Genomic DNA, 24841 nt, shown 5'->3' on the forward strand with positions numbered 1-24841 from the left:
CAGATGAATAGATAGAACCATCCTGCTAACTCACCTCAGATTAATAGATACAACCATCCTGCTATCTCACCTCAGATGAATAGATACATTTCTGTGTTCATCCTTGTGAAAACAAGGCTCTTCTCACCACTGATATAAACACAGCTGTGATAAATGCTACGTGGGGCCTAATCACTTGTAGCAAGCGCTTGTGACGCATTTCATTTGCTAGAATAACATGAGTATGCTTGTTGCTGAATGAACATCATGCCTCAAGCGAGGAGGAGGCGGTGTAGTTATTTTCCATTTCATTGAGCTGCCCTCTCGTGAGGCTTGAGTGAGAAGCCTCGGGTGCATCTAAAAAGCATTATTGAGAGACGGGGAAATCCAACCTTCCTTTTGTGTCTTCACTTCAGTCAGACGCTGTGGCATCATCACGCAGCACCAAGTGCCACAGCCAGGGGGCATCACACAGCACAAAGTGCCACAGCCAGGGGGCATCACGCAGCACAAAGTGCCACAGCCAGGAATGAAACCTGGGCTTTAGGCAAATTCATCCATGCATTATGGAGTCTGCTGCCTTCAAAAGTCTTCCTGCATCTCCTCCTCTTTTGCCTTGTAATCAAAAACTCCTGTGCTGTCCAGCGTGTTTTGATGCTGGAGGCTGGAAGAGAGAAATGAAGGATTCAATCAAAGGATGTCAGCTCCAATCTCTGTCTGTCTTCCCCCCTCTCGCAGGGCATCCGGGGAGTCGACGGGGTTCAAGGTTCAAAGGGGAACTTGGTGCGTATATAACAAAGACACTCTAAAGCAGTGCTTCTCAACTGGTCTAGCCTCACAACCCACATTTTGCCCTTAGACATTTAGTCGCGACCCAAATTTCAGATATGGGCCCATTTTGAAAATGGCCATGCCTAGTTTTAGCCTACATTTGGAGCGTTATTTAGCCTCCTTCCCGACATGCTAGCATGAAATGGTTGGCATCAATGGATGCCTGAGGTCTGCTAGTTTCATATGATACCGGAATCGCCACTCTAACTACAAGTGAGCCTGCTACAGTACCGCCTCTGAAAGACCGTAATGTCAGCCGTGCACACCTGTGTCCTCAAGGATTAGGAGGATTAGGAGCTTTCTTCCCACCATGCACACATCTGCGACCCACTGGAAACGTCCACCAGTTGAGAAGCACTGCTCTAGAGAGACAGTAGAGTCTGCTGAGTCAATGCATCCAAATAGCTCCCATGGCATCATTTATTTGATCTAATAGGGACCTCCAGGAGATGTTGGCGCAACTGGGCAGCAAGGCAACCCTGGATTCCAGGTACAAGCAGATAACACATACACACACACACACACACACACATGCACACACACACACGCGCATACGCTAATGTGGTATCTATCTCCTACAGGGCTTCCCTGGTCCTCAGGGATTAGTAGGCTTGCCAGGGGAGAAGGTAAGAACCTTTCAGTCTAATTTCACACCTCATGAGTCTGAGTCACCTCAGGGTGCCACGAGTCTGAGTCACCTCAGGGTGCCACGAGTCTGAGTCACCTCAGGGTGCCACGAGTCTGAGTCTTGTAAATAATTGATCCGTGTCTTATAGGGACCTCAAGGGAAGAAAGGGCTGCGGGGCTTAGCTGGAAATGATGGGCCCTCAGTAAGTACACACACGTGCGCACGCACGCACACACTCACACACACACACACACACACACACACACACACACACACACACACACACACACACACACACACACACACACACACACACACACACACACACACACACACACACACACATTCACACATTCACAGATATTAACATGTGGCCGTCCAGGTAGTGCAGCAGTAGATTCCTTGCCTACCAACACGAGGGTCACAGGTTCAAGCCCCCGTGTTACCTCCGGCTTGGTCAGGCGTCCATACAGGCAAATATTGATATATTAATATGTCCTTTTGTCAATAGGGTCACCCTGGCAAGGAGGGGACTCCAGGGGAAAAAGGACTACCGGTAAGTCTGTTGTAACTGTCCGTGTGTGTACTTGCTGTTGTTCTGCGCGTGTCTATCATCTTATGTGTGTGTCCTTTTTTCTAGGGTCCTTCAGGAGTGCAGGGGCCTGTTGGATACCCAGGGTCACGAGGAGTTAAGGTAGGAAACAGAGCCAAAATATTGCTGATCTTCATGTCTCAACTTCAGTCGAAGAATGACCCAGTTCTCTATGGGTGAAACAAATCCTGCCACCGTATGAACCCTCACATTATCTATTCATAGCTTTCCAACACATCTTGCTGTGCCTGTTAGTCTGTGACCAAAACATCAGATTATGATGACAGCCACAGCTACTCATATTCTTTATGATAATGTGCCCTGTCAGTAAGACAAGCTTGCAACCTCATGAGGACACCGGTTATTTGACCATGATGTCTTTTGTGTTGTGTCGTCATGTGTTTCTGTCTCTCTTGCTGCTTGACAGGGGGCCGATGGAATCAGGGGACTGAAGGGAAGCAAAGGCGAGAAGGTGAGAGAGACTGAGAATGTGACAGACTTTGGTCTACAGGATAGGTTAGGTCAATGATGCTTGCTCCTACTGTATGTGTGTTTATGTTGGCTATATCAAACCTACAATCTGGACCTGTGCTCCCTCCTCCCTCTGCCTGCAGGGTGAGGACGGCTTCCCAGGGGCCAAGGGGGAGTGGGGTGTGAAGGGGGACAACGGAGACAACGGGGCTCCAGGTAGCCGAGGAGAAGACGGACCTGAGGGGCCCAAGGGACAGTTGGGACTCCTAGGAGAAGGTGGTGCTCTTGGCATTGCCGGAGAGAAGGTACAGAGCCGATAAGAGGGTGTGAATCAGCACTGATCGAGATATTCGGAAATGATGAGCAAGAATATTTGCATGAGTTAAGAGTCTCTCTCTCTCTCTCTCTCTCTCTCTCTCCCTCTCTCTCTCTCTCTCTCTCTCTGTCTGCCTCTCTCTCTCTCTCTCTCTCTCTGTCTCTCAGGGGAAACTGGGAGTTCCTGGGCTGCCAGGATATCCAGGGCGACAAGGTCCTAAGGTGAAGATATTATAAATGAGAAACAAAAAACAGGGGCACACCTCTGAAAAAAATATTTGAGTTCTGAGATTAATCTCTGGATTCTAAGAATCCTCCGAATTCTGAGATTCATCGCAGAACTCAATCACATTTGCTGTAATCTTTTCCCGTACGTAAACAACAATGCTGTCAAATAATTACCGTTCTCTTCATTGCCTACCAGTGAATGTGTCTCCTCTCTCTCCCCAGGGCTCCGATGGTTTCCCAGGTGCTCTGGGTGCTCTGGGAGAAAAAGGGAAGAAGGTGAGTAGAGGGGAGACGGAGACGGGGGGTCATGGCTGACGAGTAACATATTGACGATGATTCCACTTTTCCCAGTAATTTCTCCGGTGATGTGTATGTGCTCTCCGGTGTTTCTTACCCAGGGTCCTGTAGGACAACCAGGAAGTGCAGGCCAGAGGGGTCCTAATGTGAGTGCTGCCTCTGTCTCTGCCTGTCAGGAACATCAAACTGAATGGCCTTACTGGGCGTGTTCTCATTCATTTTTCTTCTTCTCCGGCAGGGAGTGCGGGGCGGCAGGGGGGTGAGAGGGCCCACAGGGAAATCTGGGGAAAAGGTCAGTGGACTCACTGTCTAATCACCAACACGTCATCTATTGTCTAATCACCAACACGTCATCTATCTATAGTAGAACTGCACAGCTATTAGTAAAGCTGTGTTAAACGGTGAATAATCAACTGTCATCTGCCACTTTCTTTCCATCCTCCCCTCCCTGTTCTCTTTCTCTCTTGTCTATTCTTAGGGCTCCTCAGGGCATGACGGGCCCTCAGGTGGTCCTGGGGAGAGGGTAAGATATACACCATTACAGTTGATTGATTGATTTTATTTTATTTTATTTTATTTTATTTTATTTTATTTTATTTTATTTTATTTTATTTTATTTTATTTTATTTTATTTTATTTTATTTGACACAGGAAATGAAAAATACATGCATCTCAGGAAAACATCAAGGATAGACACAATAAAGTCATATACTTTTCTATTGTGGTCCTTGGTCTCAGACAGACAAAAACAACACAACAAAGAACAGGCATCAGTACGTAATATTATATATACACACAACATTGCTATGAATATAATACCCTATGAAAAATGACAGGTCATACCACATAGCTACTATACACATCATCCAGAGTACATTTCATTATCCTACCTCAACCCTGTTCAGCCAACCATTTTCCACATATCATTCATTAATTGACTGGTTGACCAGCTGATTGATTGATAGTTTGGTTGGCCGTTTCTTCAGGGGCCTCAAGGGCCACAAGGAAGGAATGGAGAGCCAGGACCGAAAGGAGCCAGTGTGAGTGAAAGCACGCACGCACACGCACACACACACACACACACACACACACACACACACACACACACACACACACACACACACACACACACACACACACACACACACACACACACACACACACACACACATTTTCTGGCCCCTTGATCTGATCAAGCTACGCTGCATACACAGACACTTAAATCCCTCTTATGTAACTTGCATACTGTGGCAATAAAAGTGATTCTGATTCAGATTTTTGGGGCATTTTGGTTCTTTTTGGATTTATTCAACTAAAATGGATATTGGCAAATGAACTCTGCTAGAAAGTCATGGCCTTACAGAATAGCATGGGTGCCGTTTTCCCCCCTGTCCCGAAGCAGTCCATCTTCCTCCAGTTTTTCAGAGGAATTTTTTATCTTATTAGATAAGATTTAGATTTGAGATTTTCCGTCAACTCAGTGGTTTGTGTTGGGTCGGCATTTCCTTCTTTTTCTGCTGGCTACATGGTGCCAACATGTTCTGCTGCTGCAGGCTGTGTGGCTTGTATTGTGATCAGAAAGCGCTCCACATATGAATCCCAGTGACAGCACATATGAATCCCAGTGACAGCACTGGGATTCATATGTGAATATTTGACAACTCAATTAATAAAATGTGACCGGGGTGAAATGCAAAAAAGGGTGCTATAATTATCAAGAGCATTTTCTGCCCCTCCGTTTGTTATTTCATGGACATTTTATGAACTTTCAATGGCATTTTTGCCCTTAGCCCTCATTAATGATCTGAACCTTGTCTGTGCGCGTACGCGTACGTGCACGTGTGTGTGTGTGTCTGTGTGTGTGCGTGCCTGCCTGTCTGTCTGTCTGTCTGTCTGTCTGTCTGTCTGTGTGTCTGTCTGTCTGTCTGTCTGTCTGTCTGTCTGTCTGTCTGTGTGTGTAGGGTCCAGCTGGCAAGGATGGACTTCCAGGTCACCCAGGTCAGAGAGGAGAGCCGGTGAGTGCGGTCAAATATCATTACAGCTCATAAGAGGTCATTGTCTGGCAGAGTCACTCCCCACTCCTACAGTGATCTTTCCCCTGAGGGACTTCAGCACACGTCAGCACACACCTCGTGTTCTCATCTGTCTTCTGTGTGTCTACAGGGATTTCAAGGGAAGACGGGACCTCCGGGACCAACAGGTGTGGTGGGGCCACAGGTGAAGATCTGGACAGAGCTTCTTCTTCTTCTTTTTTTATGTCATGTTTGTGTTGCTGCAGTAGACCTGATGACTTCCATGTCTGTGTTCCAGGGCAAATCAGGAGAGACTGGGCCCACAGGGGACAGAGGCCACCCAGGGTCACCGGGGGTACCTGGAGAGCAGGGTTTACCCGGATCTGCTGGGAAGGAAGGTGGGAAGGTGGGTACATACAGTCATCATCATCGTCATCATCATCATCATCATCATTTGGATGTGTTTTGAAGGTATATTGTATTGTCTGCTGGTTCTTCCCAGGGTGACCCAGGAACACCAGGGACCTCTGGAAAGAACGGTCCTGCAGGACTGAGAGGCTTCAGGGGTAGCAGAGGAGCCACCGGAGCTATGGTAACACACACACACACACCTGCACATATCAATACCTATCTACCTTTCTAACCACTCTGACCAGGTCTTATGGAGGGGATCCCTATCCAGACCTTGCACTCTCAGCACCGGTGTCCCTCAGGGCTCAGTGCTGGAGCCCTTGCTATTCCTTCTCTATACCAAATCCCTCAGCCATGTGATCTCCTCTCATGGCTTTTCATATCTACCTCTCCTTTCCCCCCTCAGACACACAAATTGAGGCACGCATCTCCGCATGTCTCAAAGACATCAGTGCCTGGACATCCGTTCATCACCTCAAGCTCAATCTTGAAAAGACAGAGCTACTCTTCCTCCCGTGGAAAGATTGCCCTCTCAAAGACCTCTCCATCTCCATTGACAACACTACTGTGTCACCCTCTCAAACTGCTAAGAACCTCGGTGTGATCCTGGACAACCAGCTCGGCCTACATGGGCACTGGCAGGGGTCCCGAGCAGACGGTGACAGGGACGGATTTTTGAATTAGGTTATTAGGGCCGAATAAATGGGCAAAAATGGATCATTTGTGGCCAAAATGAGTGAACACAGGTTCAGTACCATGGAGAGCTCCATTCATTATCTAATGATGGAGCACACCTGAGAGGAGTTGGAATCAGCCAGGGAAGTGTACTATGTGGAGAGAGAGGAGAGGCTGCATGCCAGACCTGACTAAATGGTCAGTGATTGTGTGCTCCAACGGGTGTCAGAACTAATACAAATCAAATCCTCCACAGGGTCCTGCTGGTCTGAAAGGAGGCGCAGGACCTACTGGATCCCCGGGACTCATAGTGAGTTAACCCGGCTTTCTTACCACACTTCCAATTCAATATTGCTTCTAAAACCTGTTGTTGTTGTTGAATGAAAGCTTATTTGTTTAAACTGCTGAGCAAATTATTTTCTGTGCAATATTTCATGTGTTTTATAAGATGGCTGTCTGCCTTTTGAAGCAGAAGTAGACGATGATCAATTGACTTCCTCAGTACAAATTCCCAGGAACAATTTAATATTGATGTTTTTTTTATCCTTTTGGATATCTTCTGATGCCTTAATGAAAATCAATAAAAATACAAAAGACATTATAGTACCAACAGGTAGGTAGTAGGTAGGCTATCACTTTTTCAATATCTATCCACACATAGCCTTCATGACCTCTGTGCTTTCCAGTTATTTGATAAGATGTTCCAAGGACAAGCACTGGGCTTTCTGTCTCTAGGGGGTGACAGGTGACAGAGGCCCTCCAGGATCAGCTGGTGCCATCGGCCAGCCTGGACGGACTGGAACCATCGGTGGACCAGGAGCAATGGGAGAGAAGGGGGAGCCTGTAAGTCCATCTCACTCTCTTCTGTTCAATTGTTACCTAGGAGACATTTTCCAGCAGATTGCAAGAGACGTCTCTCTCTTCTCTCTGTCCAGCAGGTCAAGTATTGACGGAGAAGTTGGCCCCTTTTTTTCCTAGATCAGTTGTTTTTTGTCTGTGTGTGTGTGTGTGTGTGTGTGTGTGTGTGTGTGTGTGTGTGTGTGTGTGTGTGTGTGTGTGTGTGTGTGTGCGTGCGTGTGCGTGCGTGCGTGCATGCATGCGTGTGTAGTGTGCATGTACAGTAGGCATATGACTCCATTGTAAGATGACGGCCCTCTTGCGGTGAGAGGGGGGCATCTGTTTAGCTAGGATAGAGAATCCCCCCTGTAAATGATGTCCCTCTTGCGGTGAGAGGGCGCCATCTGTTTAGCTAGGATAGATAGGATACCCGTGGGGGATTCTTCAGGAGTCATGAGAGCTCAGTGGGGACAAACTGCCCGAAATGCCAGTTGCTGCTATGGTTCAGTCAGAGAGGAAGGTGAGCTAAGATCTTCGCTATATATACTAGGAAGAAACTGGCGACAACTGACATCATACTTGACTGATCAGATATGAGAATGGAATATGGAGGTCGGTCTACGTGGGTTGAAATTCAGTCTGTGACCACACTTCAACCAGGCGAGAGCGGTTGATAAGATTTAACAAGCGGCTTTATTCAACAAATGGCATGACATGGCAACTACTTTGGCGTATGACTCCATTGTAAGATGACGCTTCTCTTGCGGTGAGAGGGGGCATCTGTTTAGCTAGGATAGAGAATCCCCCCCCCCAGACAGGTGTTGACTGTGTGTCATTCAGGGAACGATGGGACCGATTGGACCGGCAGGTCAGGATGGAGACCAAGGACCTGGAGGACTACCTGGAGCTGCTGGCCCTGCAGGACCTCCAGGAGATGACGGGGATAAGGTAATCTGTGTGTGTGTGTGTGTGTGTGTGTGTGTGTGTGTGTGTGTGTGTGTGTGTGTGTGTGTGTGTGTGTGTGTGTGTGTGTGTGTGTGTGTGTGTGCGTGCGTGCGCGCGCGCGTGCGTGCGCGTGCGTGTGTTTGTGTGTGCATGTACTGTATGTGTGTGTGTGCGTGCGTGCACAGTGAGAGTGTGGGTGGGTGGGTGTTTGTACCTTGTTGTTGATACATGGTGTATCTTCTCTGTGTGCACCCACAGGGAGAGCAAGGTGGACCAGGGCAGAAAGGCAGCAAAGGAGACAAAGGGGAATCAGTAAGTCTGGACCTAGAAAAGCACCAGAGACACTTACTGTCATCACCAGTGTCTTTCTCATCATGCTTTCCTCTCTCTGTCTCTGTCTGTCTGTCTGTCTGTCTGTCTGTCTGTCTGTCTGTCTCTCTCTGTCTCTCTCTCTCTCTCTCTCTCTCTCTCTGTCTCTCTCTCTCTCTCTCTCTCTCTCTGTCTGCAGGGGCCCGCGGGGTCCACTGGCATTCAGGGGCCTATCGGTCAGTCAGGATTACCGGTGAGTCTGCAGTGCTTGTGGTGTTCTATTTATCTTGGACCACTTTGACCTGGCCACTTCTGAAGTAAAACAGCCCAAAGTGCAGCACATTATTTGATGAAGACATAAAATGTCCAAACAGTAGCCGAACATTCTCAGGGCATGAGGAAAAAAACACACACCCAGGTTTTGAACTAAGCGGTGCAGGTTTGCGCAGCTCGGACCCTTCTCCCCCTCTCCCTGGCACTGTGTCTTCCACTGTGTGGCTTTGAGCCGTGGCACTTTCTATGTTCACTCTGGCTTCCTTGTAGAATAATAATAATAATAATAATAATTTTGCACTTATGCGCTGACAGTTATTCTACAATGGGCCTTGAATAGGTATCATGGGCCCAGGCTTCATGGGACTTATTATGCATTAGAACACGGCTCTCTCGAATACTCGATTCTGATTGGTCAATCAACAATATTCACCGGTCATTATTTCTCGACAACCGACCGCTGCTCTGCCACACCTGGATTAATCAGTTGGTAAGAGCATTTTGTCCGCAGACGCTACTAATTAGGCCAACCAGTTGCAGCTGTGGTGTCTTGTGTGCCAATTACGAATGAAACCGCTTTGTGTTGAAAACGCTATTAAAAAATCTATTTGAATAATTATTTTTGTCAGATTATTGAATGATTTAGTTGTAGGCCGTGTTCTAAGCGGGATAATGTATACTGAGCCGGTGATTACTGGAAATAATGACCTTCAGGTGAATATTAAGCCCTCCGCTGCGCGTCAGGCTCAATCATTCACCTGTCGGTCATTATTTCCACAGTAATCACCGGCTCAGTATACATTATCCCTTACGTAAACAAAACCAATCAACTTTAAATTCAACTGCCATTACAGTAAGTGATACTCTCTGTTCAGGGATTTGATAATTTCAGAGTTACCAAACTGACCCTCTCTCTCCTTGTCCTCCTCTGTGACGCAGGGTGTGGATGGAGAGCTGGGGCCCCGGGGCCAGCAGGGCATGTATGGTCAGAAAGGAGACGAGGGCCTCCGTGGCTTCAAGGGCTCCAAAGGGCCAATAGGATTACAGGTAAGATGGATGAACCAAGGATGGATGCAGACTGTTGAAACAAGGCCTTCTGAAGAGATGCTCTATAATTGAATCTCGTGTGTGTGTGTGTGTGTGTGTGTGTGTGTGTGTGTGTTTTACAAATTTTATTCATCTTATTCATTTTATTCACTTTGTCTTTCAACTTCTACCCATTGTACTACTTGTTTTACTGCACCTTGTACTGCACCTTGCTCTCTGATTAGTGCATTTGTACTTGCTTTATGCTCTGTGTTTTTACTTGTGAAGCACTTTGATCGGCCTGTGTCGTTGTAAATGTGCTATATAAATAAAGTTGACTTGACTTGGTGTGCGTGTGTGTGTGTGTGTGTGTGTGTGTGTGTGTGTGTGTGTGTGTGTGTGTGTGTGTGTGTGTGCGTGCGTGTGTGTTCCAAGGGCATGCCTGGTCTATCAGGAGAAAAGGGAGAGAGCGGCCACGGGGGACTGATGGTAAGCTCATATCCTATTATGGCAGTAGTGTCTTTTCATTTCATTGTTCATTAATTTGCACAAAATGACTTGATTTTACATGACATATCTTGTACCTGGTTTTAGGGTCCTCCTGGACAACAAGGCCCTACAGGTCCCCAAGGACCTATTGGGGGACAGGTAAATCCTGCACACCTATTCACACATCCTCAGTCACTCAAACACATACATCCTCAGTCACTCAAACACATACATCCTCAGTCACTCAAACACATGCAGTGCATCCTCAGTCACTCAAACACAACACATGCAGTGCAACCTCAGTCACTCAAACACAACACATGCAGTGCAACCTCAGTCACTCAAACACAACACATGCAGTGCAACCTCAGTCACTCAAACACATGCAGTGCATCCTCAGTCACTCAAACACATGCAGTGCATCCTCAGTCACTCAAACACAACACATGCAGTGCAACCTCAGTCACTCCAACACATGCAGTGCAACCTCAGTCACTCAAACACAACACATGCAGTGCAACCTCAGTCACTCAAACACAACACATGCAGTGCAACCTCAGTCACTCAAACACATGCAGTGCATCCTCAGTCACTCAAACACATGCAGTGCAACCTCAGTCACTCAAACACAACACATGCAGTGCAACCTCAGTCACTCAAACACATGCAGTGCATCCTCAGTCACTCCAACACATGCAGTGCAACCTCAGTCACTCAAACACATGCAGTGCAACCTCAGTCACTCAAACACATGCAGTGCATCCTCAGTCACTCCAACACATGCAGTGCAACCTCAGTCACTCAAACACATGCAGTGCATCCTCAGTCACTCAAACACATGCAGTGCAACCTCAGTCACTCAAACACAACACATGCAGTGCAACCTCAGTCACTCAAACACATGCAGTGCATCCTCAGTCACTCCAACACATGCAGTGCAACCTCAGTCACTCAAACACATGCAGTGCAACCTCAGTCACTCAAACACATGCAGTGCATCCTCAGTCACTCCAACACATGCAGTGCAACCTCAGTCACTCAAACATACAGTGCATCCTCAGTCACTCATCCTCAGTCACTCAAACATACAGTGCATCCTCAGTCACTCATTCTCAGTCACTCAAACATACAGTGCATCCTCAGTCACTCATCCTCAGTCACTCAAACACATGCAGTGCATCCTCAGTCACTCATCCTCAGTCACTCAAACACATGCAGTTCATCCTCAGTCACTCAAACACATGCAGTTCATCCTCAGTCACTCAAACATACAGCACAGTGCATCCTCAGTCACTCATCCTCAGTCACTGTGCATCCTCCAAAAATACTGTTCCTCTCTGTGCTGTGTAGGGTCCAGTGGGTCGAGTAGGCATGGTGGGACAGCCAGGCAGCCTGGGAGACAAGGTACGGAAACTGACATAACACCTATCCACCTTATTCCTAGCTGCCATGATGCCTTACGTGAAATATGGGTGCTTCTTCCGGTGTAATCCTCCCAGGGCCCTCTCCCCGTTACGTTGCTGACACAGACACAACATACTGTAGCCCGTCTGTAAACGACAGCTGCATGCGAACGGAGCAAATCACGTCCAGCTTGGCAAAAATCTCGTCGATAAATATCCTGAGACTGAGTGGTTCAAAGAGCAACAGGAATAGGGGATGTGATAGATAAAATTATTATATTCCCTCAAATAAGTCGTCAAACGAGTGTTATTTATTGTGACAAGCAACTTCTTTTTCCAGCGTGACGAGGAAATGCGCCAGCTGCAACAATCAGTCACGTTCTAGACCGGACCTTGCACCCATAATGGGTCATTTTTAAGATGGAGTCCGAGATGGCTGCCGGGAGCTTAAAATTGCTATATCTCAATTAATCTGCTATATCTCAATTAATATTCAACCTAGAAAGGTGGTTTTGGTGTCTAACCCTAGGTTTTATGGCTCAAGGAATACAACTGTATCAGTGAAATTAGTTAATTATTTATTGACAAATGCAAGATGGCGTCCCAACTAAGAGGGGGCCCCAAATTCCGGTGTAAAGATAGTGATATCGTCATGAAACATCCCCAATTGATTACTTATGGTACATTAAGACAATGTTTTTTTGTACTAGGGTGGAGACTCATTATTGAGGCGGTCAATCAATTTTGGCGAAAACCGCTCCTGGAGTATATATTCCTCCCTTCTTGGGCAGGTCTGTTGGCTCGTTGAGGATGGTTAGAGCAGCCTGTACCATGGCTATGGGCGTGGCCACATATCCAGCCTCTGGTCCCTGGACCAGTGTGCGGATCTTGCCATTGGGTTTTCCCTGGGAAGGGTCCTGTCCCTCTGTGTAGCCCTCTCCATAGAAGGCAAGCTGGAAGGATGAGCCTTCCATCTGCTTCCTTGTTGGTCCAGCCTTGGAGAAGAATCCAAGGGAGAAGGACTCGGGGTACTTGATGAGCAGGTTGCATCCAAAACTGAACTTGACCAGGAACCAGAACATCAAGCCAGCAAACGTCAACTTGACAATGTTACCAACTCCTCCGACTCCTGCGTACGCCCCATACTGGACCGGTGTGGCCTGATGTTCCTCGACCACGAAGCGCTGGGTCCTCTTCACTACGGAGGGGTCGGCTCCCATGAAGGGCACCGCATACTGCTGGATCTCGTTACTGAAGAACAGGGAGCTCCTGCGTTTGATCTTGGAGCCAACGGAGGAGAGGGGCTTGTGATTAAACTTCCTCCTCAGGCTACGGAGCTTTCCACTGTCAGCAAAACCATAGATGGCTGACTGCCATGTACCATCATGGATACAGCCGCCCTCAGGCCCTGAGCTGGCTGTCAGGAAGCTCTCCACTGCGGTGAGTGTGCCCTTGAACTGGTCCCTGGTGTAGAGCACTCCCATGTCAGCAGGTATGGAGTCGAATCCACAGCTCCCTACGATGTACACACCTTGGTCTGCTGCCTGGGTGATGTAGTTCAACTGCATGCCTTCCAAAAACTGAGGCTCTCCACATATGTCAATACAGTGGGCTCCATTCTCCACACAAGCCTTTACCACTGGCTCACCCCAGAACCTGTAAGGCCCCACACAATTGAGAACAATCACTGCCTGTTGGCACATGGCTGCCAGGGAATCTGGTTCTCCAACATCTGCTACAATTATCTCCACCCCTGTCCTCAGCTCTGGCTTACAGAGTGTTCCGGCGGCCTGCTCCAGAACTTTTTCCAGTTTCGGCTTGCTCCTGCCAGCCAAGGCCCATTGCAGGTTCCCCTTTGGCCCCTCGGACACAGTTCAGCCACCTCCTCCACCACAAACTGTCCTGTAATACCAGAGGCTCCAAAAACAATGATGTGGTACCTGTTGGAGGATGTTTCAACACTCACCATCGCTGCAGCAAGCTAAGCAGTCGCTCACAGTTTGCAGGAGAGGAGAGGTTCTACACCGCACCGATGCAAGTCGGAATGACAACCGATGATGATCACAACATCTTGTGGGATTTATGACATCACTGATGATGTCACGATTTGCGTCACAAATCACTGATGATGTCACTGTATAGTGTGCTTTATTTCTAAGGGTGGAGAGGATGCGCCATGGGCGCAACATGTTGTGGAATTTATGACATCACTGATGATATCACAAATCACTGTGATGTCACGATTTGCTAACACCGGCCGCCCACAAAATCATGACTAACGCCTCCCGCCCGCAAAATTGTGACTAACACCGCTCGCTCTGCAATTTTGTGATGATGATTAAAAAAAAATTGAAATGTTAATCATCATGTTTAAATATGCAAATCTACAGAAAACTCATTAGGCCAGCCAATCTTATCTTATATATCAGTACTGTATATAAATGGGAGCTGGGGCTCTGTCTGTCTGTCTGTTTCTCTGTACATGCCCAATGGCAAATAATGGACTGGCCTACCAGTAAAAACCGAAAAAGAAAGTGCCAGCTGCTAAATGTTTTTCTCGGTCAGGGGAGAGATTGCAGTTCACCTGAGTAGGAAGCAGAGGGTGGATACAGGTGGTGAAGATTAGTAAGAGGATTAAGACTTTGCATGTTATAAAGCAATGAAGGAAGTGCTGGTTTGGAGAATATATGGGCCTATAAAAAGCATTGTGTTTTATTGTGGAATGGCAGCTGCATTTTTTCAAAACATCTGGATTCAACTGTTTAAGATAGTGTTTGTGTGTGTGTGTGTGTGTGTGTGTGTGTGTGTGTGTGTGTGTGTGTGTGTGTGTGCGTGTGCGTGTGTACGTGTGCGTGTGTGTGTGTGTGCGTGTGCGTGCGTGTGTGTGTGTGCGCCAGCGGGCAAGGCATGAGGTTTTCCCACGAGGACCAGGAAATAACCCTAAAAGCTGTAATTCCTCGAATGGCCACTTCAAGCAGGGCTCAGAAGTCCCGTCGTTCCCGTTCACCCCCCATGTTAAAATGCCTCACTTTGTAACAGTGATTAAGCATCTTTACAGCCTGGTCCTTAAAGTTGAGCGGGACCAAAAATGTAATTTTCTTTTTCATTTTAGTTCAAATACCTGGGTATTCAGTGCACCTATTTATTAATGTATGCCAAAAAAAACAATCAAAAAACTTTAGTTTTTCCACACTTTTTCACATCAAAAGTTCATTTTTCAAGATTTCATTCATAACAGTAATCTACAGTTTGCTGACGTCACATTGCACTATCAAATTTCAACCAATCATATCACGACATGGCAGCTGTCAATCAATCTTTATTTCAGGAGAATTTTCTCCTCCAAATAAAGGAGAAAATGGCACCTAGTGTCTGTAACCTGGCAGAATTTCTAGTCCATAAACTAACTAATAACTTGGCCAATTGTATGTAACATAGTATACAAAATAAAGCAAACGGTAATGTCTAAGAATGCAAAGAAATGTAACTGGCTTGTTAAAATCGCATTCCAGGATAACGTTAGTTAACGTAGTTAAGGCCGAATTCAGACTCCAGCCCCTCGGAGAATCCAGGCCGACAGGCTGCACTCTCTGCTCTGCTCCACACAAAGGCAGCTGGCTGCCTGCGGCACTCTCACGTAGCGCCACAACACGCTGAATCCCACTCGATTTGGGGGCGGAACACGCCAGGATTGGCCAAAGCCAAATCCAGTCCCCAGAGTTGTCAAATGAAATCATCGACATGCTACTATGGCCCGCCTCTCAACCTGTCATCTCAGACAAGTTTTGTTTTTCAGTCTGAAATGTGAATCTGACCCACGCGCCACTTGGGCTCCATTGGTTTCATTTCATCTTTAACATGGTTTTGGTCTATATCGCTAATTTCACCTTTTCGTAACAACTGTATAGCTATGGGAGTAATTCTTTATATACTGTAACCCGGCCGCTTGGAGTAAAATAGACGATAGAAAAGGGGGTGATTGACAGGTCGCCTGTCCAGTGATCGCGCAGCTTGCCGATCACGGACCAATAGCAGGCGGAGCTGCGGGTCTGGAAAACCCCCATCTCACATGAGCTGCGCAAGGACTCCACCCATTCCCTCCCACTCTATTGACGAAAAATCAAGATGGCGACGGCCACCACTTCAACTCAAAACGGGAGCCCAAAATATATTTTCTTTTTAAAGAAAAATAGGTCAGTGGTGTGTGTAGGGTTTGGTTGTGTTGGGGAGTGTTTGGGTAGGTCTTTGAATGTCTGTGTTTGTGTATTTATTTTTAAGATGAAAGATTCATGCAAAGATTTGTCATAGTTGGTGTTAAACTCAAGTCCTTCTCTCTTAGGGGGAGGATGGAGAGTCGGGTGTCCCAGGACCAGTGGGCTTGTCAGGAGGACAAGTAAGTTATTTATTTATTTATTTATTTATTTATTTATTTATTTATTTATTTATTTATTTATTTATTTATTGTACTGGCCACACCCTCATCAGAAATATCTTTCAACTGTCTCCCACCAACCTCCCTTTTTAAACATGTCCTCTCTTCCTCTTCTCATCCCCTCTTCATGGCTCACTCTTGTCTTTTTGCTCCTGTAGGGAGATAAGGGGGACCAGGGGGACAAGGGAGACTCGGGCTCCCCAGGAGCAGCTGGTCCTCCAGGAGCCAGAGGGACCCAGGGGGAGGACGGAGCCAAGGGCAACGCTGTGAGGAACCTCAAATATCACTCGCATGTCTTCACTATGTCAATGATACAATGAGATTGTACGATAGATACAATACAGTATGATAGGATGTGATAGGATTTGATAGTCCAAATACGTTCATTTTGTCTAACCGAAATTAATGAACTAAACTGTTCATATAGAAAAGACTCGTAGTAGGTTAAATTGGGTCAATACCTATCTCTGAAGAAGACTGCAGGAAGTCAGCGGTCGAAACTGTCAGGTATTTACACAATTTAACACACTACGAGTCTTTTCTATACGAACAGTTTAGTTAATTGATAGGATTTGATATTATGCGCTATAATATGATGCAATGCGATACTGCACTGTATAAAACGATGCAATACAACATGATACAATGTGACACAAAACATGATGATATGATACCACACTATGCAATACACAATGCAATACCCTAATCCTATTGTTTCTATGTGATATGGTATAATATGAAGCGATATGATATGATCTAATATACTATGTATCAACAACCCTCCCCCCACAGGGTCCAATAGGTTTCCCAGGGGACTCAGGACAGCCAGGAGAGGCTGGACCCAATGTGAGTGTGTCTGCTCTGCACCTTCCTCTCCCTCTCCCCCTTCATCTTCCTCTACTGTACCTTTTCCTTCATCTTCCTCTACTGTACCTTTTCCTTCATCTTCCTCTACTGTACCTTTTCCGTATTCACTTGATCAAGTGTCTCAGAGTGTTGCCAGAGGGACTCCCATCACTTTATCTACTTCAAAGCTGTCATTTTAATGCCATGCTAATTGCAGCTCTTTTGACTGGTACAACACACATTTTATTTTCCCATGCTATTGCCTCTCTTTCCTCACCAGGGTGTGGATGGTTTGCCCGGGTCTAAAGGAGACACAGGAGACTCAGGGAAATCTGTGAGCTCCTTCTATACACTACTTCCGTAACATCCATAACATTGCACTACCTCATTTAATTCACAATAATTAAAGATGCCATCATTATCACTATGATGGGCCCTATAACCAGTTTCTTGTTCTTTCCCAGGGACCACCGGGAGCATCAGGGGAACCTGGACCACCTGGACCGCCTGGGCGAAGGGTGTGTGTGTATGTCTGTCTCTGTGCGTGCGTGCGTGCGTGTGTGCTTGTGTGAGTGAGTGACTGTGTGTGCGTGTGTGTGTGTGTGTGTGTGTGTGTGTGTGTGTGTGTGTGTGTGTGTGTGTGTGTGTGTGTGTGTGTGTGTGTGTGTGTGTGCGTGCGCGCGCGTGCGTGCGTGTGCGTACGCGTGCGCGTGCGTGTGCATGCGTGCATCAGTGTGTACAGTATATGTGAGTTGAACAGTTTTCAAATGTTTTTCTTCAGGGCCACTTGGGGAAAGCAGGGTCAGAGGGAAAGGTCGGCCTGAAAGGAGCAAAGGTGAGGCGACAAACAAAAGCTTCTATAATAAGCTAAGCTGAATGTTGTGGCCTCTAAACACCATCCTCTTCTCTGTCTGTCAGGGCTCTGCTGGAGCTGAGGGCTTCATAGGGAAGACAGGGCCCGTGGGTGCCCAGGGGATGTCCGGGAAGCCTGGTCCCCAGGGATTAAGAGGGATCCCCGGCCCAGCGGTAAGTCACCTCTAACATCAGCGGAGCCTGAGTGACTGCCTGTCTGTCTGTTCACGAAATCAATCCTGTTCAGTTCCTAGTCTAAAGTCACAGTAAGAATATTCCCATACACCTTTTATAACACAACCAGAGATAACCTTTTTCTTTTCTTTTTCCCTTTTATTTTGCTTTAGCTGTATGTACTGTATGTACTGTATGTATGTATGTATTTTTTTCTTCTTCTCTCTTCTATGTTAAATCCTGTCAGGGTTGTGGGTGGGATGTTTTGAGATGTTTTGTTTAATTGTCTGACAATAATAAAAAATGTATATAAAAAAAATCTATTCTGTCTCTGTGTCTCACATTAGGGCGAGCAAGGTGTCAATGGACCGCCTGGACAGACTGGGCCACCTGGTCCCATGGTGAGATGGCTTTCACATCAAGACACATCAAGCATCACTCTTCTCAGTAGTTTTCAACATGGAAGAAAACTCACTAGAATTTCAGAGTGAATTAATTTCTCTTTTATTTGTACGATAACCCCCCATCTGTAACATGTGTTTGACCCCATCATGACCTCTTCTGCTCAGGGCCCCCCAGGATTACCAGGGCTAAAGGGAGACCCAGGCAGGAAGGGAGACAAGGTGAGGACATACTGTGCACACACACACACACACACACACACACACACACACACACACACACACACACACACACATACACACACACTGACCTTGACTTGACCTTGACTTTGTCCTTTGACCCTGACATGTGTGTGCAGGGCCATGGTGGTCTGATAGGCCTGATAGGGCCACCAGGAGACACTGGAGAGAAGGGAGACAGAGGACTGCCAGGAAACCAGGGACTACAGGGTCCCAAAGGAGACGAGGTGGGGAAAACACACGCGCGCGCACGCACACACACACACACACACACACACACACACACACACACACACACACACAAATGCGCACACATCGGAAAAACTCTTCTAGAAAAGCAATTCCTTATGGTACTTTTAATTAAAAACATCCACATACAGTTTACTCATTTTAGTGAGTTTCCTTGTGTTTTTTGCTTCAGGGTGCATTCGGGCTGGCAGGTCCCCACGGCCCCCCCGGCCCCCACGGTCTATCTGTGAGTATGCATAATAAACCTGAGATTAGCCCAGGGTCTGTCTGTGAGTATGCAGAATAAACCTGAGATTAGACCGACAACCAACATAATGAGACTGTGTGCTAGTGCTGGGCTTACTGGGTCATCACCCAACCTCTCTCTGTGTCTCTCTGTCTTTAACTCTTTAACACTCTCACAGGGTGCTGTTGGTCAGAAAGGCTCGAAAGGAAATCAGGTAAGTCGCACTTTCAGAATTGTGTTATTCAGGCTTATCATGTTGGATCCTCATACAGGCCTCCACAGGCACCCTAAACGGATCTATTGACTCTCTGTGGATCTGTCCAGGGTCCGATTGGTGCCAGAGGAGACACCGGGCCTGCAGGCCCTCCAGGACAACCAGTGAGTTCCCCCATACACACAATTCAGTACATTCCACAACTACACTGTATTCACCTTATTCTTTGCCCATACAAGGACGCTTCTGCATGACGTCATTTTGTAATCGTCTTTCCGGTTTTAAACACGGACGTAGAGTACGCCTACCGCAGTCATTTAGACTTGCCAAAAAGCTGTTTTCAAGCAAAAAAAAACCCAAACTGTTTTAAAGTTTTGATATTTGTCAGGTGAGAACGTAACATATATGTGACCAGTTTATCAGAATAATGCCTATTGGAAATCCTTAACGAGCAACGAGGGCTGGGAGCGCTGACTGTGCTGACACCGGTCGGACTAGCTATCTGTCAAACCCTACTGTAGTTAGGCTACTGGCAGTGAGAAAACACTGTCGACGTGCTTTTGTAACTAACGTTAAATGCCGACCGGGTACAGCCATCGGCTCCTCGCAGCAGTAACATTATGAACATGCAACTGAAGTTGGCCGCAGTGTAGCTAAGCTTAATTCTGAATGTTGCCAAACTTCATTCATACGGACGTTTTATTTTGAAAATGGCCGCCAACTAGGGCTGAACCGGAAGAACAAATACGTTGCGTCGAACGCGGAAGAGAGAAAAAGTGGGCGTGGTGAATAAGGTGAATACAACCTCTGTATCTTTACAGCTATGGTAACTTTGTTTCTGTTTTCTTATCTCCATCTCCTCCTCTCCTCTCCACTCCTCCCCCCATCTCTCCTCTCCTCTCCACTCCTCCCCTCCCTCAGGGCCGGGCAGCAGCTGGGACGGTGCCTCTGCCACAGCGAGGAAGGAGAAAGAGGACCCACACCTCGGTGGACGGCGCGGCGCTGGAAGAGGAGGAGGAGGGCACGGCCGGAGGAGAGGAGGACTGGATGCAGGGCGACCAGGCGGGCCAGGAGGGGGGAGTGAAGGAGGAGCAGGGCATGGAGGAGGTGTTTGCATCTCTGTCGTCTATGAGGGTGGAGGTGGAGGGTCTGCGGAACCCCCTGGGGACGTACCACAGCCCCGCCCGCACCTGCAAGGAGCTCTACCTACTCCAACCAGAACTCCCCGATGGTACTTTATCATTCTGTGCCTCGGATCATCTGTTTATCTGCCTACCTGTCTGTCTGTCTGTCTAGCCACTTTCAGACATAAACTCTGGACTATGTCCGTTGTCCGACTAGGTCCGGACATTCCCCGGATTTACCCTTTCGTATAAGAGGCGTTGTTGTTTTCACACATAAGGAAATCCTCCGGTGTAGAGAGTAGAGTGTGTGAGGGGACGGGGGGTGGTGGTGAGGCATGACGTAGTTTGCTGCAAGAATCGCAATGTTTATGCGAGACAGACTTTTAATTACATTTTTCAATGTGGACTACATCAGAGATATATTTCAGAAAGCAATTCACACATAGGGTTAGAAAACTGTCTGTCTTTCTGTTTGTCTGTCTGTTTGTCCGCAGAATATCTCAAAAAGTTCTGAATGGATTTCCACTAAACTTTGTCGTTTGGTCTGGGTAGGTCTGGGTAGGTCTGGGCCAACCTTGAGCTCTAACTTTCCACACCCACTGGCCAAAAGGGGTCGTGGCAATGGGTGTGGCCAATCACAAAAAGGTGTCTTATCTTCCAAATGGATTCATGTAATGTCACAAAACTTTGTTAAAAGGTTGCTCATGGGCCAAGGACAAACTGATGAACTATCCCCATCCATTGGACAAAAGTGGGCGTGGAAGTGGGCATGGCAGATGTATACACTGTACCAAGTGCCCTCTAGAGGTTTATGATCCTCCCCTCTTCTCTCTCTCTTTCTCTCTCTCTCTCTCACTCTCTCTCTCTCTCTCTCTCTCTCTCTCTTTTCCAGGTGAATACTGGGTAGATCCTAACCAGGGTTGCCACAGAGACTCCTTCAAGGTGTTTTGTAACTTCACTGCACATGGAGAGACGTGTCTGTACCCTGACAAAAAGTTCCAGTCGGTTAGTTTACTCACACACACACACACACACACACACACACACACACACACACACACACACACACACACACACACACACACACACACACACACACACACACACACACACACACTTACACACACTGACACAAGCAAATGTATTTGATACAGTATCATTTATTTTGAGTATTTGACACTATTGTAAAAATAAAATAAAATGTCACCTTATAGCTTGCTTATGATCTGTGTGTGCGATCGTTGAAGGTGTCGTTGACATTCTTGTTTGTTTGTCGTCAGGTGAGGCTAGCAGCCTGGAAAGGGGAAAAGCCTGGCAACTGGTACAGTCAATTCAGGAAAGGAAAACAGGTATTGTGATATTTTTTGCATCCTTCTGGTGCGTGCGTGCGTGCGTGTGTGTGTGTGTGTGAACAGCGTACAGAGATAGAACTAGCAAAGCAAGCAAAACTTTATTTATACACTATAGCACATTTCATTCCAGGTGAAAGCACAACGTGCTTCACAGAGCGTGAGCTACCACGGACATTACAGCCACAACCTCTGCAGCATGTGGATAGTCTAAAAACATTAGACATAAACACAATTAAAATAAACATAAATAATACATGTGAGTTAAAAAAAACATGAAGAAAGTAGGAATAAACTGAAATAATTAACCAGCAACCGGCCAGTGAAAAATAATAAAGACGTGAATTAAAACTATTAAAAATTTAAAAAGTAAGAAGAAAATAAAAATACTAATAATTAAGAGCAGCAATTGACCATAAAAAATTATGAGACACGTGAGTTAAAAACAAACAAACAAACAAACAAAAAAAGTCAGAATAAAATAAAATAAGAAAAAAAAATCAGTTTTTCAACCAGCTTTGTATCATTACAAAATCGGTAGTATGCCGAGGAACAATGTTTACCTTCCCTCCATGTTGCCTACACCAAGAGCTCCCTGTTCATCTGCAGGCAGAAACTCCGCCCACCAGCTGGTCTGGCTCGTTGATGCACTGTCCGCATACAAAAATGACTAAATGCAATCTGTAGCTCGAATTACCGGCAGCGGCGCAGTGAAGCCGCACCCCAGAGACACAGAGAACATTGTTGTGTTTCACACTATATCCCGATTTCAGATAGAGATAAGGTTCCAAAGTGGCAAATAATTCCTTTAAGACCATTTGTCATTTATTTCCTCTCCACTCATTATGTTTGTCAATCCTGTTATGTGAACAAGCGGTCCATTATCATATATGAAACTTTCAATAAAAACACATTGATAAAAAAAAAAGTGTGTATTTGTGCATGTGATCATACGACAACGTGTGGGTGCCTTTCCCCCAGTTTTCCTACTCGGGGTCAGACGGCGTCCCGATCCACGTGGTGCAGCTGACCTTCCTGAAGCTGCTGAGCGCTACAGCCAAGCAGACCTTCACCTACCACTGCCTCAACTCTGCCGCCTGGCTGCACAGCGCCACCTACGGCCACGAGCACGCACTGCGCTTCAGGGGCAGCAACGGGGAGGAGATGACACACGAGAACGCACATTACATGGGCGCACAGTATGATGGATGTCAGGTGAGAAAGACACACACACACACACACACACACACACACACACACACACACACACACACACACACACACACACATACACACACACTAGAGTTGGAGTTGGAGTTGGAATGCCACCCAGCTCTGTGGAAACAGAATTGGAATTTAATTGGAATGACAAGAAACAGAATGGAATTCCATGAAATTCCATTTCTACGAGAGTTTGTCTTGACTTGTTCAAGTTCAAGTTTATTAGTGTCCCAAAGGGCAAATTGAGTTGCAGCAGATAGGCATACAGATACAGATAATACAGATAATGTTACACATTATAAATCAAACATTATGAATCAAATAAGAGACACTTCAACAAATCAAACACATTCAATCATAACATACTTTAACATTTTAGGATATTCACTATTGATAATATGCAACACTGCATGTAATCTCAGATATGTGTTGACCCTGACACACACACACACACACACACACACACACACACACACACACACACACACACACACACACACACACACACACACACACACACACATTCACACTTTGTAATTGTTTCTCTCTGCTGTAGACTCGGTCGGGGCAGGAGAGGACAGTTATGGAGTTTGACGCTCCGCAGTCCGACACGCTCCCCATAATCGATGTGGCCGTGTCCGACTTTGGAAATGGGAACCAGAAATTTGGCTTCCAAGTCGGCCCAGTCTGCTACAACGGCTAACTGAGCCGGGGAGCCACACAGCGGGGAGTAAATGAATGGGCAAGAGAGCCGCGAGAGGACACTTTTTACCTGCAGGGAGAAAACTACATTCAAGACTTACCTGATGCCCCACGTCATATTTATATCAAAAGATTTACCTAGAACAGTGTTCTTTTTTTCCACCTATACACACATTCCATTCAGTTACACTACTACACAACTTTGACTGTCATACAGAGTGCCTAAGTCACGCCCCCTCTTCTGGGTTCGGCATGGGTCCTAAGAGAGTTCATTCACCATTAATTTTCTCATAGATGTTTGAAAAAATCCTTGCTTTACGTTGCCTTCTTTTTTTCTTTTTCTTTTTTTGGTCCAAGTGAAATGTTCTATGATCTCTCCTGATTCTGAATATAGTGAAATGTTCTATGATCTCTCCCTGATTCTGAATAGAGTTGAATCGCTTGGTTTGACAAAGTAAAACTATTTGTATGTAAGGGTCTATGGAAAAATGAATTGGGAATGAAATCCCTTACGTCCCACGCTGAAGCCGGAAGAGGGGGTGACTTTGGCACTGTATTGTGTTTTCAAGAGCAGGGCATACATCTCTTGTTATCTAGTGACTATCAGCCGTATCCTCTGTTAACACATGTCTGTGTGACTATCAGCCGTATCCTCTGTTAACACATGTCTGTGTGACTATCAGCCATATCCTCTGTTAACGCACGTGTGTGATTCCTCTCTGGAGGGAGTGACCGGTACTTCACTTTCATCTGTCTGTGTTCATTCATTCGTTCATCTGTGCACTTCATCCACGTCATCTGCACATCATTTCTGCAGACATTTTCACACTTCACTCTCATTCCACGGTGCAGTATGACCAGCAGTGAAACATTGAAACTGCCACAACACACACACAACACACACAACACACACAACACACACACAACACACACACTACGTTTCAGCAACACTCATCCTGTGTTGCCATCAAACCTCATTTTGTAGTATTGTTGTCTTTACCTGTTTGTTGATGTTATTGCGTTGTTATAATGATGTTATGTGATGTATATCGGAGTGTACTTCATCACGGTGCTATTATGTAACTCCTTG

The 24841-nt window shown here is 46.4% G+C and overlaps 1 protein-coding gene and 1 pseudogene across 2 annotated transcripts in view; one reads left to right on the forward strand and one right to left on the reverse strand.

Annotated features, from left to right (window-relative positions):
• Positions 1-23761, forward strand: part of LOC310794262 (uncharacterized protein) — a 61353-nt gene extending 37592 nt beyond the window's left edge. Inside the window, exons 22-66 of the mRNA XM_083656221.1 lie at positions 718-762; positions 1247-1300; positions 1392-1436; positions 1587-1640; positions 1950-1994; positions 2079-2132; positions 2458-2502; positions 2645-2806; positions 2985-3038; positions 3267-3320; positions 3443-3487; positions 3580-3633; positions 3820-3864; positions 4328-4381; positions 5303-5356; positions 5505-5558; positions 5652-5759; positions 5856-5945; positions 6696-6749; positions 7175-7282; positions 8117-8224; positions 8480-8533; positions 8730-8783; positions 9743-9850; positions 10265-10318; positions 10424-10477; positions 11669-11722; positions 16061-16114; positions 16312-16419; positions 16946-16999; positions 17280-17333; positions 17464-17517; positions 17781-17834; positions 17918-18025; positions 18373-18426; positions 18595-18648; positions 18786-18893; positions 19088-19141; positions 19320-19355; positions 19466-19519; positions 20277-20586; positions 21372-21484; positions 21760-21828; positions 22810-23043; positions 23606-23761. Coding sequence (XP_083512347.1) covers positions 718-762; positions 1247-1300; positions 1392-1436; positions 1587-1640; positions 1950-1994; positions 2079-2132; positions 2458-2502; positions 2645-2806; positions 2985-3038; positions 3267-3320; positions 3443-3487; positions 3580-3633; positions 3820-3864; positions 4328-4381; positions 5303-5356; positions 5505-5558; positions 5652-5759; positions 5856-5945; positions 6696-6749; positions 7175-7282; positions 8117-8224; positions 8480-8533; positions 8730-8783; positions 9743-9850; positions 10265-10318; positions 10424-10477; positions 11669-11722; positions 16061-16114; positions 16312-16419; positions 16946-16999; positions 17280-17333; positions 17464-17517; positions 17781-17834; positions 17918-18025; positions 18373-18426; positions 18595-18648; positions 18786-18893; positions 19088-19141; positions 19320-19355; positions 19466-19519; positions 20277-20586; positions 21372-21484; positions 21760-21828; positions 22810-23043; positions 23606-23752 — 3483 coding nt within the window. The 3' untranslated portion in view covers positions 23753-23761. The remainder of the gene's footprint in view (positions 1-717; positions 763-1246; positions 1301-1391; positions 1437-1586; positions 1641-1949; positions 1995-2078; positions 2133-2457; positions 2503-2644; positions 2807-2984; positions 3039-3266; positions 3321-3442; positions 3488-3579; positions 3634-3819; positions 3865-4327; positions 4382-5302; positions 5357-5504; positions 5559-5651; positions 5760-5855; positions 5946-6695; positions 6750-7174; positions 7283-8116; positions 8225-8479; positions 8534-8729; positions 8784-9742; positions 9851-10264; positions 10319-10423; positions 10478-11668; positions 11723-16060; positions 16115-16311; positions 16420-16945; positions 17000-17279; positions 17334-17463; positions 17518-17780; positions 17835-17917; positions 18026-18372; positions 18427-18594; positions 18649-18785; positions 18894-19087; positions 19142-19319; positions 19356-19465; positions 19520-20276; positions 20587-21371; positions 21485-21759; positions 21829-22809; positions 23044-23605) is intronic.
• On the reverse strand, positions 12456-13690 carry LOC310793427 (saccharopine dehydrogenase-like oxidoreductase pseudogene; annotated as a pseudogene). Its single transcript has one exon. The product of its transcript is annotated as a saccharopine dehydrogenase-like oxidoreductase pseudogene (transcript).
• Positions 23762-24841: the final 1080 nt, after the last annotated feature.

The sequence above is a fragment of the Poromitra crassiceps genome (genome assembly GCF_964638095.1).
Source record: "Poromitra crassiceps genome assembly, chromosome: 19".
Lineage (NCBI taxonomy): Eukaryota > Metazoa > Chordata > Actinopteri > Beryciformes > Melamphaidae > Poromitra > Poromitra crassiceps.